This window comes from Alternaria viburni (genome assembly GCF_023758015.1).
Source record: "Alternaria viburni strain BMP 2772 chromosome Unknown scaffold_15, whole genome shotgun sequence".
NCBI lineage: Eukaryota > Fungi > Ascomycota > Dothideomycetes > Pleosporales > Pleosporaceae > Alternaria > Alternaria viburni.
In genome coordinates, this window is record NW_026055784.1 from 853,716 (window position 1) to 870,218 (window position 16,503).

The 16,503-nt window shown below is 52.8% G+C and overlaps 7 protein-coding genes across 7 annotated transcripts; 4 read left to right on the plus strand and 3 right to left on the minus strand.

The window, feature by feature from the left end:
• Nucleotides 1-3,228: 3,228 nt before the first annotated feature.
• On the plus strand, nt 3,229-4,082 carry J4E79_007299 (uncharacterized protein; the record flags this gene model as incomplete). The annotated part of the gene is made up of 2 exons (XM_049356166.1): nt 3,229-4,035; nt 4,074-4,082. The coding sequence occupies 2 exons, from the start codon at nt 3,229-3,231 to the stop codon at nt 4,080-4,082; spliced, it is 816 nt and encodes a 271-aa protein (XP_049209620.1).
• Nucleotides 4,083-5,847: 1,765 nt separating this feature from the next.
• Nucleotides 5,848-6,750, minus strand: J4E79_007300 (uncharacterized protein; the record flags this gene model as incomplete). The annotated part of the gene is made up of 1 exon (XM_049356167.1): nt 5,848-6,750. The coding sequence occupies one exon, from the start codon at nt 6,748-6,750 to the stop codon at nt 5,848-5,850; it is 903 nt and encodes a 300-aa protein (XP_049209621.1).
• Nucleotides 6,751-8,598: 1,848 nt separating this feature from the next.
• Nucleotides 8,599-9,783, minus strand: J4E79_007301 (uncharacterized protein; the record flags this gene model as incomplete). Its single annotated transcript, XM_049356168.1, has 3 exons — nt 8,599-8,790; nt 8,840-9,400; nt 9,454-9,783. The coding sequence occupies 3 exons, from the start codon at nt 9,781-9,783 to the stop codon at nt 8,599-8,601; spliced, it is 1,083 nt and encodes a 360-aa protein (XP_049209622.1).
• A 383-nt stretch (nt 9,784-10,166) lies between these two features.
• Nucleotides 10,167-10,715, plus strand: J4E79_007302 (uncharacterized protein; the record flags this gene model as incomplete). The annotated part of the gene is made up of 2 exons (XM_049356169.1): nt 10,167-10,206; nt 10,312-10,715. 2 exons carry the CDS (start codon nt 10,167-10,169, stop codon nt 10,713-10,715), a joined length of 444 nt encoding a protein of 147 aa, XP_049209623.1.
• A 1,123-nt stretch (nt 10,716-11,838) lies between these two features.
• J4E79_007303 (uncharacterized protein) lies at nt 11,839-12,467 on the minus strand (the record flags this gene model as incomplete). The annotated part of the gene is made up of 2 exons (XM_049356170.1): nt 11,839-12,258; nt 12,315-12,467. The coding sequence occupies 2 exons, from the start codon at nt 12,465-12,467 to the stop codon at nt 11,839-11,841; spliced, it is 573 nt and encodes a 190-aa protein (XP_049209624.1).
• A 1,318-nt stretch (nt 12,468-13,785) lies between these two features.
• Nucleotides 13,786-15,022, plus strand: J4E79_007304 (uncharacterized protein; the record flags this gene model as incomplete). The annotated part of the gene is made up of 3 exons (XM_049356171.1): nt 13,786-14,098; nt 14,166-14,228; nt 14,292-15,022. The coding sequence occupies 3 exons, from the start codon at nt 13,786-13,788 to the stop codon at nt 15,020-15,022; spliced, it is 1,107 nt and encodes a 368-aa protein (XP_049209625.1).
• Nucleotides 15,023-15,214: 192 nt separating this feature from the next.
• Nucleotides 15,215-16,208, plus strand: J4E79_007305 (uncharacterized protein; the record flags this gene model as incomplete). The annotated part of the gene is made up of 2 exons (XM_049356172.1): nt 15,215-16,042; nt 16,092-16,208. The coding sequence occupies 2 exons, from the start codon at nt 15,215-15,217 to the stop codon at nt 16,206-16,208; spliced, it is 945 nt and encodes a 314-aa protein (XP_049209626.1).
• Between the last annotated feature and the right edge of the window lie 295 nt (nt 16,209-16,503).

The following is a 16,503-nucleotide window of genomic DNA, read 5'->3' on the forward strand; positions in this document are numbered from 1 at the left end:
CCACTTCCCACATCTCCGCCTCTCGTGGTCGCATCGCACCCATGGCATCCTCATAGTCATCGCCGAGCCACTCTCTCATATCAAGCCGCTGTCATGAATCACTCGACTCATACACTGCCGCAGCTGCGCCGTCTTAACGGCACACACGGCTCGATGTCAGTGCACGACGATGCCGTTGCCGTCTATTGCTCAATATGGTCGTTGCAGGGGCGTCACGGACTCACCAACATGACGATCCAACACCGTTGTAACTCTTGACTCTCGCATATGACTCTGGCAGCCGCACTCAATCACCCAACGTATCGTACACTCTTGGGAATAGGCCAAGACCTGACCTCATCTATGAGAGAGTCACTTGTAGTGCATTCCCATGATGGATGTCCACGTAGCCTTTGGCAGTCTGTGTGGTGATACAGATCGCGCAAGTCGACCAAGTTTGTGTTCAGCCCCATATACAACACCAATCTGTGACTCCTCAGGCATGACTTGAGTCTTGAACGCTGTCGAGTATGACTGCAAGATGGGTAAGTGTCATAAACGCATCCAGCGGTATAAAAGGCTAGCAATCAGCGCTTCAATACACGAATTGCCAATTTCATATAGCTACGATACTCACCTCAACATGGATCCAACAATCGAATGGAACTCTGTCAGATTTGGATTGAAGAAAGACTGGCTCAAAGGAGAATTCAGCTACGATAGCAGGCCCGTTGATGGGAGAATGCCCAGGGAAGCGAACTTCTTCTTGATCTTTTATAAAGACACGGACATAGCCCTCACCTACCCCTACAAAGCATATACCATCGACCAAGGGGCGGCTGAACGTTGTTGCAGTTCAGACTTTACACGCGTCGGTAATATTGAGGCGTATCAAATTCCTGAAATTCCTGAAATCGAAGGTTCTGAGAGCGACTACCAAGAGATGATGAGAAAATGCAAGGAGCCCCAATTTCACGACTCTCTTGGAGTATGGGAGGAAGAACACAGGATGTCTAATGACTGTGAGTATCTCTCGTGTTGGCGCATGCCTAGGTTGACCCGATATCCTGGACTAACCGAGGTGAAGTACACAATTTGTTAGGAGGTGAAATCGAATCCGAACAGCGCGACCGCAATATCAAGGCTGCGTTGAAAAAGGGGATGGCCGCGAACGTAACAAAGCATCCAGAGACGGCTCACTTCTGGATCGGACAGTATAGTACAGAGTTCTGGGACGAGTCGACACGTCGCAAGAGAAGCGGTAAAGGGGTCACCACAGAACGAGAAATTGCCGATGCGATCTTCACGATGAAAAAGCGTGCATTTCGCATAGAGGATTGGACTCTTTTCGGATATTTTTTGCTGCATCCAATCTATATCAATACGCATTGGTTTGGGAGGACGGAATTTATATGGAAAGAGCCTGAAGACCCTGATGCAGACCTCATTCTATTTATGCGCAGCGACAACGGTAAGCCAGTAGTCTACGATCACATACGACATCCACTTACGCATAATAGTCCAGCGGGAATTACAGAGACCAGAATTGAAGGAATTGAACGACAGGTTCCCCCTTCCGGAGAAAACCGAGGAGACTTTCCAGATGACCACTTACTTTGCTCACCAACGCAAGCTGGAGGCAAAACGGGCGGGGGGAGCCTGATATTGAGCGGGCTTCTCGATGGGCTTTACTTCAGTGGGGGTTTCTTTCCATGTTTTAGCGTACTGTTCAACACAGTCGCTCTGCTGATACAAATGTACATTAATATATACACTGTTCTCATGTCATGGAGTGCAGCCGAAACTGCCATATCTGCTTCCTCTGGTGCTTGAATGCCTTACTGAATTATGGATCCGATGGCGTTATGCTCCGTCAGATCTTGACATGCAAGCATTACTCTCTAGTGTACTTGCAACACCTGAAATAGGATGATATTTCGCTACTAGCACTGCTTCGTATTAGACTATAGGTACTTGTCAAGAAAGAAGCGAGACATTTCTACGGATTTTAAGGCACTACAACGAAGAGGTATCATTTTGCAAAAGGGAAAATGATTGATGACGTGTATCACATCATGAATAGTGTGTACCGCACGGCGGACTACCTAAGTCACTGAATGTCTCTCTCGGACGGTCGCTCCATTGCAACGAGCGACTCACAACTTCCAAGATTCATATGTACCCACCCGATCAGGGCCTCTCGAGAAGAGAAGTATTGTTAACGCAAGCGCTTTAGAACGGTCGCCAGATCCAGGTCATCCCCGTGGAGGAATAGTGGCTTTTAGCGGCATGCCTGCGTGGAGATTCATACAGGCAGTGTGTGATGGCCAGCGCAGCAAGTATGGCGACATATGAGCTGCGAATGCATACTTAGGTAGTCACACACGACTAATTCCACGCTGACATGGCCCCAAAGGTAGTTCAATGTCGCATCGAGGCTATGCAAATGTGAACATCTTAGCTGAATATCCCCACGCAACTGACGAAGAGCCAAAGAGACGGAGAAGACGACCGGAGACGATCGCAGCGAATCACAAGAGCCTCGTTGCTAAGTCTGGACAATGGCATCGCAGCTCCGATGCGCGGCCCGCAACACGTGAGCATTGCGGCACCGGAACGAGCTGATGTTCAAACACGTACCTGAGCTGCACATGGCACATGCAACAAACGTGTGGGGGTTTGAAGCCCCCGTCACGAACGCATTCCACAGCCTCAGCAACCCCACGAGCTTCCAACGCACTGCCTGATCACAAGGCATCGCGAAAGGCCATGAGTATCAACGGGTATTTTGAGCGACGGACCGACACAGCGGTTGCGGTGAGCGTTCGTTCAATGTATAAAGCCCGGCTCTTCACGATATATGAAGGCACATTGATACTGGAGCTCTACATTCTCAGTCCTTCTTCACATTATTCCCGATCACATATTCTTGCATATCAGCACCAATACCCCCTCTGATTTCCTTCTCTTCAAACCCTACATCACACTTAACACGCCGTACCTGCGAGAAGCATCAGCATTTACATGAAGGAATCTCCGCGCCAGGCGGAGAAGTCACTCCGCCAAAGCGAACACGAACCTGGCGATACCTTTGCCGAACGGCATGTCTATACCCCGCTTGACGTCGAAGGCAATCGCAGCTACTTGAGAGAGGCCACACACAGTCCCCAGAGCGCGGGGACCTCCCATGGTTTCCGCGGGCCTTCCGGCCAACGCTACGGTCATGCAAACGACTTCAGCCAATCTTATATGTCGGATACCGGATTCGAAGCGGCCGCTACCGTATCGCACGATCCACGTATTGCCATGCAGAAATCGCGATTCGTTCCCCACAGCGACAACAACCATCTGCGTGGCGTCCATAGCTACGTTGATCTGACCAGCTCGAGCTGTCGGGACAGCGAACTCATGAGCAAAGGTCCCGCCCATGCATACTCGATACATCAGCGGTCTATCTCCAGGGAAGGCCCTTCGCTCGCGCCTATGCCATCGACAGAACATTTAAGCATGGGACCGCAGGCGGCACATCAGCTTTACGAACCGTTCCGGGGTCTTTTCAATGACTCCGGGCACGCGAAGGAATACCGACAGAACAAGATGCGATTCAACCGTGAGCCATGGAGGGATCCTGCCACTGACCCGACTATCGAGATGGTTGAACGTGATCGCGAACGCAACGTAGAGCGCATCTACAACGCGATGGTCAGCGGGGATCATGCCAGAGACAACCCCAAATCAACTGCGCGGAAGAGGTGGATCGAAGAGCCACATTACCAGTCCGACTTGGTGGAAGCATACGCGCACAAGGTGTTTGACTGCCTGCTCGAGCAGGTTAGGAAAGGGTTCCGCGGTTGGCAGCAGAACGACTATGTCAACGACGAGCGCAAGGGCGAGGACGAAGACAAAGACACCGACTGTGCCGGTCGGCTAGATAACATCGTCACCGCCCTCGCGCAGGAGAAGTGCATTTGCGAGAACGTCATGTGCTCGGCGTGGCAGATCCGCATGTTTGTCAACGCACCTAAGGCGTACTCCAAGCGTAAGGATCAGAACCGGGTGGGTAATAGCAAGAGGCCGAACGCGAAAGGTCACAGTGTACCTGATGACAATCCGCGTGCATCGAAGAGGTCTCGTACCAGCGCTGCTCCACGAACCGGACAGGCGCGTGGTCACTCTTCACCAGCTTCCGAGCTGCCGTTGTCGCGTGGGAACACACCGCAGGAGTCTTCGGGACCGACAGGCTCACCGTACTTCACTACGCCAGTGGCCCAGCGAATGACGGCCTTCAGCCCTCCGTCTAGGTTTCTAGCACCTCAGGCCCCGGCCATGCGTCCTCCATCTCGATCGTACCATACCTCATTCGACCAACGTCACATCTCCGCATCATCGCCTCCTATGCAGTCATCATTTACACAAGCGCAGACTCCACAAGTTCAGCCTCTCTCACCTACTCAGCATTCACCCTTCCCACCTCCGCCGATGCCACGGAGCAGGTTCTCAGCTTCAGCTAGCCCCGATGACGTTAAGCCACCGAACAGGAACACAGACCCGTTCCTCAGTCCTTGGGGACATGTGATCCGGGCAGATGCAACCTCTCCCGACGTATTCGCACACTTAGATCCAGCCGGCGGCTCGGATTTCCCAGGAGTTGAGGACTGGCAGCACGGGGTGGAACCGTTCCCGTCAGACGACGCGTCGAGCAATGCCAATCTCTTCGCGCAACATCCTGAGATGGGTGTCTGCCTTGCCGATATGGAGCTTTTGCCCTCGTTCACCGTGCACGATGTTGTAGGTGGGAACGTCTTCGACCCCTGGCAGCACCAGGACGGCGGGCACTGAATGTCAGGTACCCCTAGCAGCCGTCAGAACCAGCCCAGGGACCATGGTTATACTTCAACCTAGCAAGAATCTGAACAGATCTGGAGCCTACATCGACTTTAGGTTACCTACTTTGCATGCTTCATGTCAATGTAGGCTGCAGACCTGCTCAGCTTTCTTCTTTCACAAGGTGGGCATGTCCTATTCCGGATGGCGGGACGACGTACCTTTGCATTTACAAGCGCTAGGAGACGTACCTTGAACTTGCGGTGGTTCTTCCCGACCTTCTTTCTCTACTTGTTGACCACCTGGGTAGTGTGGCAACTGGTCTTCCACGATTATTTCCCAGTATACGTTGGCGCTGTACGACTTTGTGGTACTGTTTGTAATTGTTGTCTTGTACATTATCTTTTGTTGTCCAGAGTCGTTCAGTAATGAAGATGGAGAGCTTTGGCGGCGTTGTGATTAGAGTGTGGACTTCGGTCTTGGAGACGTCATTCGCGGAGCTGTGGAAGCTCTATTCTTATGTTGTAATCTATTGTTAGCCCGTAGTTTAATGAATCGTAAATACTATACCATTCGTTCCGCAGCCATACAATTGTACATTTGGATAGTGGATGCGCAGGCGAGAAGGGTGATGGATTTGACAAGTACCTAGGTGGCCGACACGCCTGAGACGCGTCGCGTGTTTTCGGTGATGGTGACGTCATTGACGGAATCGCGAAGCCGATAACTCTCTTGCCTTGCCTCCCCGTCTTTCCTGAGGACAAAGCAGCCAAATCTGATCACCACTCGCGAAGCTACAAAGTTCCAACTCGTCACCGACACTAACAAATCTCAAATGTTCATTAAGAGATGAAGTAAAGAGCACATATATCACAAGCAACACGTTTCGACAAGGTTTATAGCGCCGCGCAAGGCGAGCAAATATGTGCATCATTGAATTGTATATTTACAACAGAATCGAACAGTAACTCTAGCCATCTCCTCCTCCCCACACAATAAGTTTTATATGCCGTACCGATCGTACAAAGCGTTCGTCTAAGCGATTTAGACGCGGAAAGCACGGGGGTGAGCGCGCTGGGCAGCTACCATGCGGCGGACCTTGTCAGCGACACCGGTGCCAGCGTTGGCGCGGAGCCAGGTGATGAAGGTGTCCATGGTGAAGGACTCGGGGAGGCTGGAGTCGGAGCCAGAGTCGGAGCCACCGGTGGCGACAGGGGTAGCGGCCTCCTCAGCGGCGGTAGGAGTGGGGGTGGCAGTGGCCTCAGGGACGGTGCTGGAGGGAGCAGCAGAGCTGGCAGCCGGGGCGGAAGCGGCAGGAGCGCTGGGCTTGGGAGAAGCTGAGGGCGCGGGGGCAGAGCCGTTGCCGGAGCCGGAGCCACCACCCATGGTGAAGTCAATGCAGGACTCGTAGGTCTGGTCGATCTTGGGGGCGTCCCAGAACCACTGAATGACACAGTCACCCTTGTTGGCACACTCCTTGCTGACATCGGGCATGGTGATGTCGAACGAGGTCCAGTCAGGGTGAGCAGACATGGGAGAGGAGGTGAGGGCGTACTCGTCCCAGCTGATGAGAGGCTCGCCGATGACCTTGTCGGTAGCGATGTTGACGATGGAAACGTTGGCGACACCGTCGTGAGGAGCACGGATCTCGACCTTCATGGGGATGACCTGTCCGGCGGTGTACTCGAAGATCTCGCCAGCATCGGTGAATGGCACACCCTTGCACTGCCACGGGCGGCAGTCGGGGTGGTCACCCTGTCCGAGGTTCTGGAGAGCACCCTGGACGTTTCCGTAGTGGTCGGAAGACTGGGTGTTGTAGAACTGGTCACCACAGGCAGCCTTGAGGCCATCACCGGGCATACGAGGAGCGGGCTCGCTGATAAAGCCGTGGGCGGCGACGGAGGAAGCAAAGCCAGCAATGGCGGTGGCGACAGTGTAGGACTTCATTGTGATTGTTGTTGGGTTGTTTGAGAAGAGCGAGAGTTGCTGTATTGATCGACTGAAGACTAGCTTCGTGAACGAGTGTGATGAATGAATGTGGTGTTGAAAAGAACGTGAGGTCTCGGACCTAAGATGCACAAAGAAGCTGTTGTTGGAAGTGAAGAAACTGTTGTTTGATGGAGGAAACCCAAGAGTACCAAGATACCTATATACGATACGGCGGCATGGCACTATTCCTGTTCACCACTCAATCTGTGGGCCGTGTCATTAAACATGCGAAACAAGTGACCGATGGATTACAGCCTCGAACAGCGCTTACTGTGCCCCCGATTCAAACGACTCCCACGCCCTGCCTGTTCCTGAGATGTCAGACGTGGCGTGGGTCCTCTTGTCATGCTTGAACCGGTTCATCCACCAGTCACAGGAAGCCATGTCGTGACTAAGATCGCAGGGTGCCGTTCGATACTGCAGGCCAAGCAAACATGTTCCCGCGACAGCGGCCACCATGCCTGTTGACAGGAAACCAACCGGTTCTCGTAAGTGGCTAACCCTAGATGGCAGTATAGACGAACCGTCCTACCTGGTAGAAGCGCCCATGATCCTGGGTTGAAACGGTCGCGAGCGTACGGTGGGTTTCAGGTGCTCCGAGGCTTAATGCATGCGATTGTGGCGCTCCCCACCGACCTGGTCGGCCATATTGCAGGATCTTCAACTGCGTCATGTGTATCGATACCGCGCGCTACCTTTTCAGCGATGCATTGAACGCCATATGAAGAGTTCGAAGAGTTGTTGTCCTGCGTTGGATGAAATCAGACTGAACCGGTGGCAGTGGCTTGATCGGAAGGCGGCTTCGGTGCGCGCTAGCCCTCGGAAATTGGTGGAGCCGCTCAATCTCGCGTGCGACGATGCTGAGTCGCCTCGATCCTTCTTCAACACCACGAGTTTATCTCCGAGGTTATGAAAAGCTCAGTGAGTGGAGATCGGTGTCCGGTCCAGGTGTCAGTGCTGAGTGTGTCCGGTCGATGCGAAGTGCTCGCATGTCTTGCACAGCGGCCCTGAGTCTTTCCCATGCATCGTTCTTGCACCTTTGCGGCGCCGGAGACCGAATTACTCTGCGGTGATTAAAGGCGCCGCATTACTTTGGAAACGGCGTTATCGGACAGTATGGCTGTGTAGGAATACTGCTACGGGTGGACCGGATGCCATAAAGAAGGTCGCTGGATCTAGTGTTTGATACAGAGTGGCTCCTAATGCGAAGGTCTCGCACGTGGTCGGCCACAACATGTCCCTCTTCATGAAGGCCACACAAGCTCTGCGAACTTCGAATAGCTTGTCTGCTTGTAGACTCCTGAAAGACATGGGGGACACCGCTGCCGAGAAAGCTTAGCCATCTCGTTATAGCCTTGGTCCCTCGAATATACCCTCGCCTTCCATCGAAATGTAAGTACGGTAGCGATCAACATGCGGGTTCGATTAGTTTCCGCATCTACCACAGACCTGGACATCGACTAATGATCATGGCGATGCCGAGGCATACGATCAACGTTGGAGTGAAGGATGAACAGCATGAAAGAGACCACCCAGGGTAGCTGGTTGCATTGCGCATTGATTGGGATTGTTTACTCGTTCATGTTCCTGTGACTGACCAGGTGGTGTTCAAATCAGAGATGCCCGCACGTGCGCAGTTGGATGTTCAAGGCGCGCTACCGGCTGGTTCCGGTAAGCGCGTCATGCCCACCTGGGCAGGTGGGCAGCCATCCATTCAGCCACGGGCCAACCATCCATCTGGCTCTTGACCCTCTCCACTGAACTTGCAGGTTCACAAGAGATATACCAACGGTTTATGATCGCTAACTATGCGTCGCTGACCCGCCAGACAAGACGCTCCATACTCGCTTCTTTGCGTCTCAGCATGTCCATCGCCTTCTGCGCCCTCTCCAGCAGCGTCGCGCCCTCAACGATCCTTTGCTTTTGCGGCGTCACGACACCATCCTTCAACAAAGTCGGCATGATGTCGGGCTGAAGATGATGTTTAAAGAACTCATTCTGTGGAGTGTTAGCTGCGCCTCTATGACCAGAACACGGTAAGACTCACGTCTTGGTAGAAATGTGTTCGCACGCCTCTCACATCGACCCCGTCATTCCACTTGGCCACTTTGCCTTCGTCCATCTCATATTTTGGATCCTCGGTGTCGGTCGAGTCGCGAACAACCACGGGCAGTAGTATAGCGACCTTGGAACCCTTCTTCGCAAGTCTGGCGATCGGTGCGATGCTCCCCTTCAGGCCGCCGATGCAGTCATAGACCAGTGGAACTCCGCGGTCACCACCAGACTTCAGGATAGAATCAACGACATCTAGATTGTTGTAGTCGAACACTTCGTGCGCGCCAAGGATGCGTAGCTTCTCGTGGTGTTTCTGAGACGCTGTCGCCAGAATGTTCTTGTAACCGTAGTAGCGCAGAATCTGGATCGCGAATTGACCCACGGACGAGGAGCCACCCCAGACCAATATCGCAGAGTCGGCATCGTCAGGCGCATAACTCTCAGGTTTCGGCCAGGGTGTTTCGAGGCCCAGATCTGTCGTAAGAGAGTGGAATACGGTTACAAAGTTATTCGGAAGCGTTACAGCCTCCATCGGGGTGAAGCCTTCTGGTAACTACAGCACTTCAGCATTCGCCTGATAAATGAGCAACATGTGGAGTAGCTTACCTTGGCTAGAAGCCATTCGTCTGTAGTACAGAACTCCTGATAGGCCTTTTGGGCTTGGGTCTTCCAGGTAAAGCCAAACACTTTGTCTCCAACCCTCAGTCGCTTGGTTTCCAATCCTACTTCGACCACGGTACCAGCGACACTGTCACCAAGGACCTGAGGGTGCTTTACGAGTAAGGCTCCGTCGTTTTGATGTAGATCGAGGGGCGTGGAGGCAGTCCACTCAACACGAAGGCGAACCTGCTGCGCTTCCGGGGTTGTAGTGGGAACTTGGATGATCTCAAGAGGCGCCTTCTTGGCCACTGTTGCAACGGCGGAGTGGGTAGACATGGTGAGCTGATGATCAGACTTGGCTTTTAACTGAACGTAGAAGATTGTCAACAAATTTGAAAGGTAGAAACGACTGCTCTGCTCAATGCAATCCTGCAGTCCCTACCCCTACTTATACTCTCTCGAAGTTCCCCCGCGCATCTTGAGTATTACAAATGCTAGTCGCATCTACAGACGCTAGCAAATATTTCCAAATTGGGGTTAGTTCCCATTCTTCGGCGAGATCGCACCAATCACGACAAAGGAGGAAGAGACGAATCACAACACGAACAAGTGATGCTGTAATCCGAAGTTCTGGTGGATGGAAATCTGTGACATTACTTTTACTGATCCATAGTTCCAGTTCATTTGGTACGCGGCGTTGTTGGGTACGTTCAGCAACCATGGTACACACCTCGCTTCCGCAACATGAACTTCGTCTGCGTGAGCAGCACTTTATCAAGCCCAACTATATAAACCGGTCTCTCTGTTTTTTTGTAGAGATCTTTTATACTTCCCAACTCAGATAACCATACCAAAGATATTCAGCCACAGAAACCACCACCGCCATACCAACCATCATGAAGTACTTCACAGAACATCTTCCCACCAAAACCCACGCCCACACTCTTCCAACTAAAGCCCATAACAACATCTCAACTGGTCTTCAAGGGCCTGCGGGCACTTCTAACCGCTCCTCTCGCCAAACACCCACCAAGGAAAGCGACGACACATACATCAAGCGCATCGAAGAGAATACTGCCAGAGAGGCTGGCGAAATAAGCCTCAAGCGCGACTGTCTTGATCAAGCAATCTGGAAACGCCTCAAGAAGGTAGCAAAGAAGACATCGCACTGTCTCCAAAAGGAGGCAACCAGCGCGAAACCAGCAAAGAAGCCAAAGCAGAATGCTCCGGCATACGGCGAATACTCCATACCATACATCTTCTGTTAGACTCTAACCCCGATCATATTCTACGCTTGGAGTGTCGTTCGTTACCGAGCGCCACACACTACCACGCCTTATTTGTTCCTCGAGGTACAACCATTCGGGCTTAGCGTGCGGTATTTCTCTACCACCACAACGCAACTGGAAAGGAATTGGTGGACGCCGTCTTTGAGGCATATATTCGTCATGAACTGGAGAGCCCCTCTAGTTCCTGTTTGCATTTTGGATTCGCGCTCAATTTTCGCGTGTTGCTGTTTTCTCGTTCAGGAGGCCGATTGCTTGGGTATGGGCTTGCCGTATCAGCACTCTCACGGCAGTCATGGATGTATTTACCATGGTTTCGGTGAAGAAGAAGATTCTGGTGGCGACTGTGCTGTTGTCTTGTCGGACGGCAACGAAATCTCTGCTCGCAAGGAAGTGCCTAGCCACTTTTGCGACGCACACGAGTCATCACAACAAAGAAGAAGAGCGACGCGAGAACACTTTTACGCTGATCAAGCGACTCCAACACCTCATTCTTATTCGAAGACGCCACATATCTGTTCGGCATTCACTCCGTCAACTTACTCAACATCGCCATCCACTGTCGCAACCTCCTTAAACACCACCCATGTCGAACACGGCACGCATTACAAAACCCAAAAGTCAGACTCGACTGCGCCATACGGCCGAGTGAATTCGTTGAAGTCGTGCAAACGAGCCGACAGCGTCATCGAACTACACACCTTCATGCCCACGCATTCGAGTCGCTACCCACCCGGCATCGTGGTCATCAAAAGACTCGACGAACAAGGCAACGAAGTAGTCGAGCTGACGAATCTGACGCATCAGATTACACCGTTCACCGATCTGAAATCTACAATAACTGTAGTGGTCGATCAAACTGGTGTCGTGCAAAGCACAAAAAGAGCGGGGTTGATGGAGAGGGCCTGGGAGAGGGTAGCCGATGCATTGATGAGGGATCACGTGGAGGATATGTGAAGCATGGTATCGGAAACGCGTTTATTGTGCTGCTTTTAGGATAATAGTAGGGTCTCTAGAGACAATTCCACCATTGATAACTCGTCCACTCATTCTCCTGCGCACCGTCTGTGTTCACTCACCCTGATGTGATCCGAAGCCTGCGCACCTAATCGTGCATCTCCAGCACAACTCCGTGTGGGCCTCCATCGTTGGCACCGTAGTTGAGCTCAAACCAGTAGAGCTCCAAGTCTCTCTTGCTAGCCGGATGAATGACGAATTGCGCGGCCTTCTTCATTGGACACTCAAACCATTTGCTGACTACCTCGGATGCGCCGTTCGCCGTCAGGGTGTAGGCATCGTAGTGTTCGGTGATGGCGGGCTTATTGTTCCAGGTACTGCGGCCGTTGACGAGCTTGGCTTCGATGCGAGAGATGCTGATAGCCATGGGAGCTTCGCCCTTGAGGGTAAGTGGGGCGTTTTTGAAGGGGTCGACATTGATGAGGAATCGCAGGCGGCAGATCTTGACGTTGTCAATCTGGGGGACGTCGAAGTTGATTGCTGTCCATTGTTCGGTGTCTGTCTTGTTCTGGCCGACGGGTTAGTAGCTGGCAAGCTCATGATGTGGGTCTTGTAGATACTTACATTGCGGCTGACGGTCGCGTCATCCTGGGTATAGAAAGCGGTGTCCGGCTGAGAGCTTTTCATGGGCAGAAGCAATGTCGGGAACTTGGTTTCGACCAGGTCAGCAAAGGCGGGAAGGCCAAAGATGACGGGAAGGAGAGCGAAGATGCGCATTTTGATGTTTGAGGGGTTGATGATTGGGTGGAAGATGCTGTTGTGTGGAAGCTGAAGCTGTCGATGCTGAAGTAGTGATGCTTCAGTGATGCTCTTATACGTGAGTAAGAAGTGCAGTGGTAGTGAGCTGGGACGCTTGGGTGGACAACAAGCTAACATGACGGCTGTGCCGTCCCTGCAGATTTTCTTGTGCGAGGCAAGTGACTGCCTACCAGCAGCTAGGAAGTCGCATTGGCTGTGTCTGGGGAAGTCGCGGTTTGCAACACCGAGCAGTACCAAAACAAGATCCACCCAAGAAGGCAAGAGCGACTCCAAGACCAAGTAGCACGATTACGTGGTTATTTTGCTCAACAAGGCAGCGATGAGTCCACTTTTGAATACAGTACAAAGTACGACGAAGCTGTCATTCGCGTGTCGGCAAGGTACGCTGGTATTGGCGACCGAGATGTGGGTATTGTCGGGGCACCAGACGGGTAGCTACAGCAATTGATCGATCGCATTTGGTGGTTTGCTAAAGATACTGTCTTGGGCGGATTTCTCTGCTTATCCAGATGCGTAAGCTTGTTTCTGCTTATGGTGAAGACGTCCATTAGCACTTGAGGTCTGTCAGCAATGTTGGGGTAACTATGCAGATCTGTATCCTCGCAACTTAACTTCTCTGAACTATCATATTAAGCTGTCCTACCTGAATCCGCATTCTAGTAGTAATAGAGAATAAAGATGACGCAGAAGGGCGTGACGTGGGCGTGAGTGATGGTAATGCAACTCTTTAGTGTCTTCACACCGCTCTGTCACGGTGCACGATGTTGCTTGAAGTGTATTGGCTTGTGGTTTGTATAGATCATACCAGAGTATTGCATTCGTGTGGTCAATTATTGCCGGTGTTCCCAGGCTCCGGGCGGGGAAGGTATCACGAAACCCATTCGATCGTTCCTGGATATATTGCCAAAGCAAACCACCGGCCTAACATTGGTGGTGTAGCAGCCAACAGCCATTCGCAGACTAAGCTTTCGGCGCGGAGCTATTGCAAAGATGAAGTACTCTGAACGCGTGAGATGTCGTAGTACGGTAACGTGGGACGAAGGCGGGGATGAAGGCGACAGTACACGGAGGCAGGTAGTTGCGCCCGGAAAGCCTCCTGATGCTCTTCACAGTAATTGAGGATGTGACAATCTGGGAATAGCGCGGCTTTAGAGCCTCGGCAAGTGGGGCTTTCGTCATCGCTATGGCTGCAGCACCTCAACCGCAGCATCGCATCACACGTGTACCCTACGCGTCGTGGTCTTGCCAACTCGATGTCCTCTTCGGGCCTGCTAGGATGGCTTTCAGCTGGCGAACGCGACCCGCCTTGAGGCTTGGGGCTGCTGGATGCCCCTCGTTTCGCGCCCGAGGTATACCCTTCCGACGAAACCTCTACCTCGCGCCGCCATACCTGCTCGACGACTATATACCGCGCTATCAGCTGCTCTCCTCAGTGGAAGCCGCCAAGAAGCGATCACTGGCGTATGCCCACCTGCGCGAATGCAATCTCTGCCCCCGACTGTGCGGTGTCAACCGTTACGAGACGACAGGCACGTGTCTGATAGGAGCCGAGACTGTCAAAGTCAACACTATCGCTCCTCACTTTGGTGGTGAGTTAAACTCGACAAACCCCAGGCGTACTCGTGCTGACACCGGCCAGAGGAGCCCTGTTTCCAGGGACACAATGGCAGCGGGTCCGTCTTCTTCTCTGGGTGCAACCTGAGATGCGTGTTCTGCCAGGTATGCTGCTTCGTTGTTCGTCACAACATACGCACTAACGCCGTGTCCAGAACCATGATATAGCCCACCAGCGCAACGGCTTCGACCTGACACCAGAGCAACTCGCCGAGTGGTTCATGAAGCTGCAGGACGTGGGCCGCGTCCACAACATCAACCTCGTCACACCCGAACATGTCGTACCCCAGGTCTGCCTATCGATTCTGCATGCGCGCGATCTCGGTCTCCACATACCCATCATCTACAACACGTCGTCGTTCGATTCGCTCGAGAGCATACACTTGATGGATGGACTGGTGGACATTTACCTCCCCGACTTCAAGGTGTGGCGTGACGCGACGAGCCGTCGGTTACTGAAGGCAGACGGATACACAAAGGTGGCTATGGAGAGCATCAAGGCCATGCACGAGCAAGTGGGCGACCTCTGCTTCACTCCTGATGGCATCGCAAAGAAGGGAGTGCTGGTGCGACACCTGGTGATGCCCGGCATGGAGGACGAAGGACGAGAGATCGTGAAGTGGCTTGCCGAGAACGTGAGCAAAGATATCATGGTGCACATTATGGAGCAGTATTTTCCAAGAGCTCATGTGGGCAAGGAGCGGCGCGGCCGTGCAAGCCAGGGCGTTGTTGAGCCACGCGGTGTTGAAGCCTCACCCTCGACTAAGAAAGACGTGCGATATAGTGAGATTAATCGCGCTGTAGACCTGGATGAAGTCACATCAGTCAAAAAAGCAGCCCAAGAAGCTGGCCTGTGGAGGTTCGTCGAAGAATCGAGGCATGGCGGCTTTAACATCTGACGAAGCCTGATGCGGCTTGGAATGCGTGGACAGAAAGTGTGACCAGGACCCATCCACAGCGCCTGCTCTTCGTAGGTTGCGCTTGCTCTAAACACCACCCAGGCACCAACTCGTCTCTAGCCGAGCCAACAGTCACATCCACCCCGTCATTTTGGACACCACCACAAACACATTGATTCGTGCATTACTACGATGCCGCCGATCAGCATGGAACAAATCTCCGAAATCGAACGCATCGTCCATGACCTCAAGGTTGACCGAGATACCTGGCAGGTTGTGGCGCTCCAATACAAAGCGGCCTTCGAAGCTCAGACATACCGCCTACACGAGCTGCAAAACGTGTGCTTTGCTACGCAAGCCGAGTTGGAAAACGAGCGAGCTCAACAACAACGTGTCCAGACAATTTCTGGCGAGCGCGAGAACCACCGTCCTGCTACCTTCGACGGTACTGAGGACCTTCACGTCAATTACAGTTTTGGTACCGCTACTGTATGCTTACCGAAAGAGATCGAGCCAACTCACTTGCGACGGCCCTCCGAAGATTGCACCCACCCCTTGTTCAAGCGCGCACAAGAGTGTACCGCTCAGCGTAACTACGGCACTGCCCTGGTCGAGGTTGAGCGACTCCTGAAAGGCCCGCTCAGCTACAAGGCTCGCGCCGAAGGCTTACTCTTGAAGAGCAATATCCTAAGAGCCTCTGGCCCCGATGAGCTCCTTGACGCGCTAGCTACGTGCAGCGAAGCCGTAGAGCTCTGCGACCGTCTCTCCGAGCTCCAGAACTTCTTGCCGCGCATACAATACCAGCGTAGTCTGTTGTACTATGAGCTGCGTCAACTCCACCAAGCCCGAGAAGCCTTCGGCACCGTTTGCGACGACGACCTCTCCGCTAAAGCCAGGGAGTTTCGCAAGTCTTACGATGACGAGCTGGATCTGCTGCGCTGTACCAAGCGTCGGTCGGGCTTTGATGAGAATCGCACTATGGAAGGCTTGCTCGCCCAACTGGAGGATAAGGGCACAGAGGTAATTCAGCGTCGAGCCCAACACTCAACAGCATACTGACCTTTCCTAGAACAAGCGCCGTCGAACCAGTGCGCAACTTAGGCAGCGCGCCGCCGCGAAAGCGAGACGAATGTCGTTGCCCTACCGCTGGGTCAAATCAAAGAGCGACGAACATCACCGAGAGTGATATTACCATTTCAAACTGGGCTGTCATCATGAGAAGTCATGGCTGTACTCCGCCGTTCAGGGGATGAACTTTTGGTACCACGCTTCTTTGTTCGCACAGACATGGCGGTTCAGCCACTAGTTGAGGAGCCGTGCTATCCTTTGTTGACGTTTTCCGCTTTAGCGCAAGGCTGCAGAAAACCAACAAAGAGTATTCGTGAAGAGCGTTACGTCAAAAGCGGCGCGGCTTGAGACATCCCCAAAGCACAAACATCTTTAGTCGGAAAGTTGATAGTTCTATGCCATCGCAAGACACA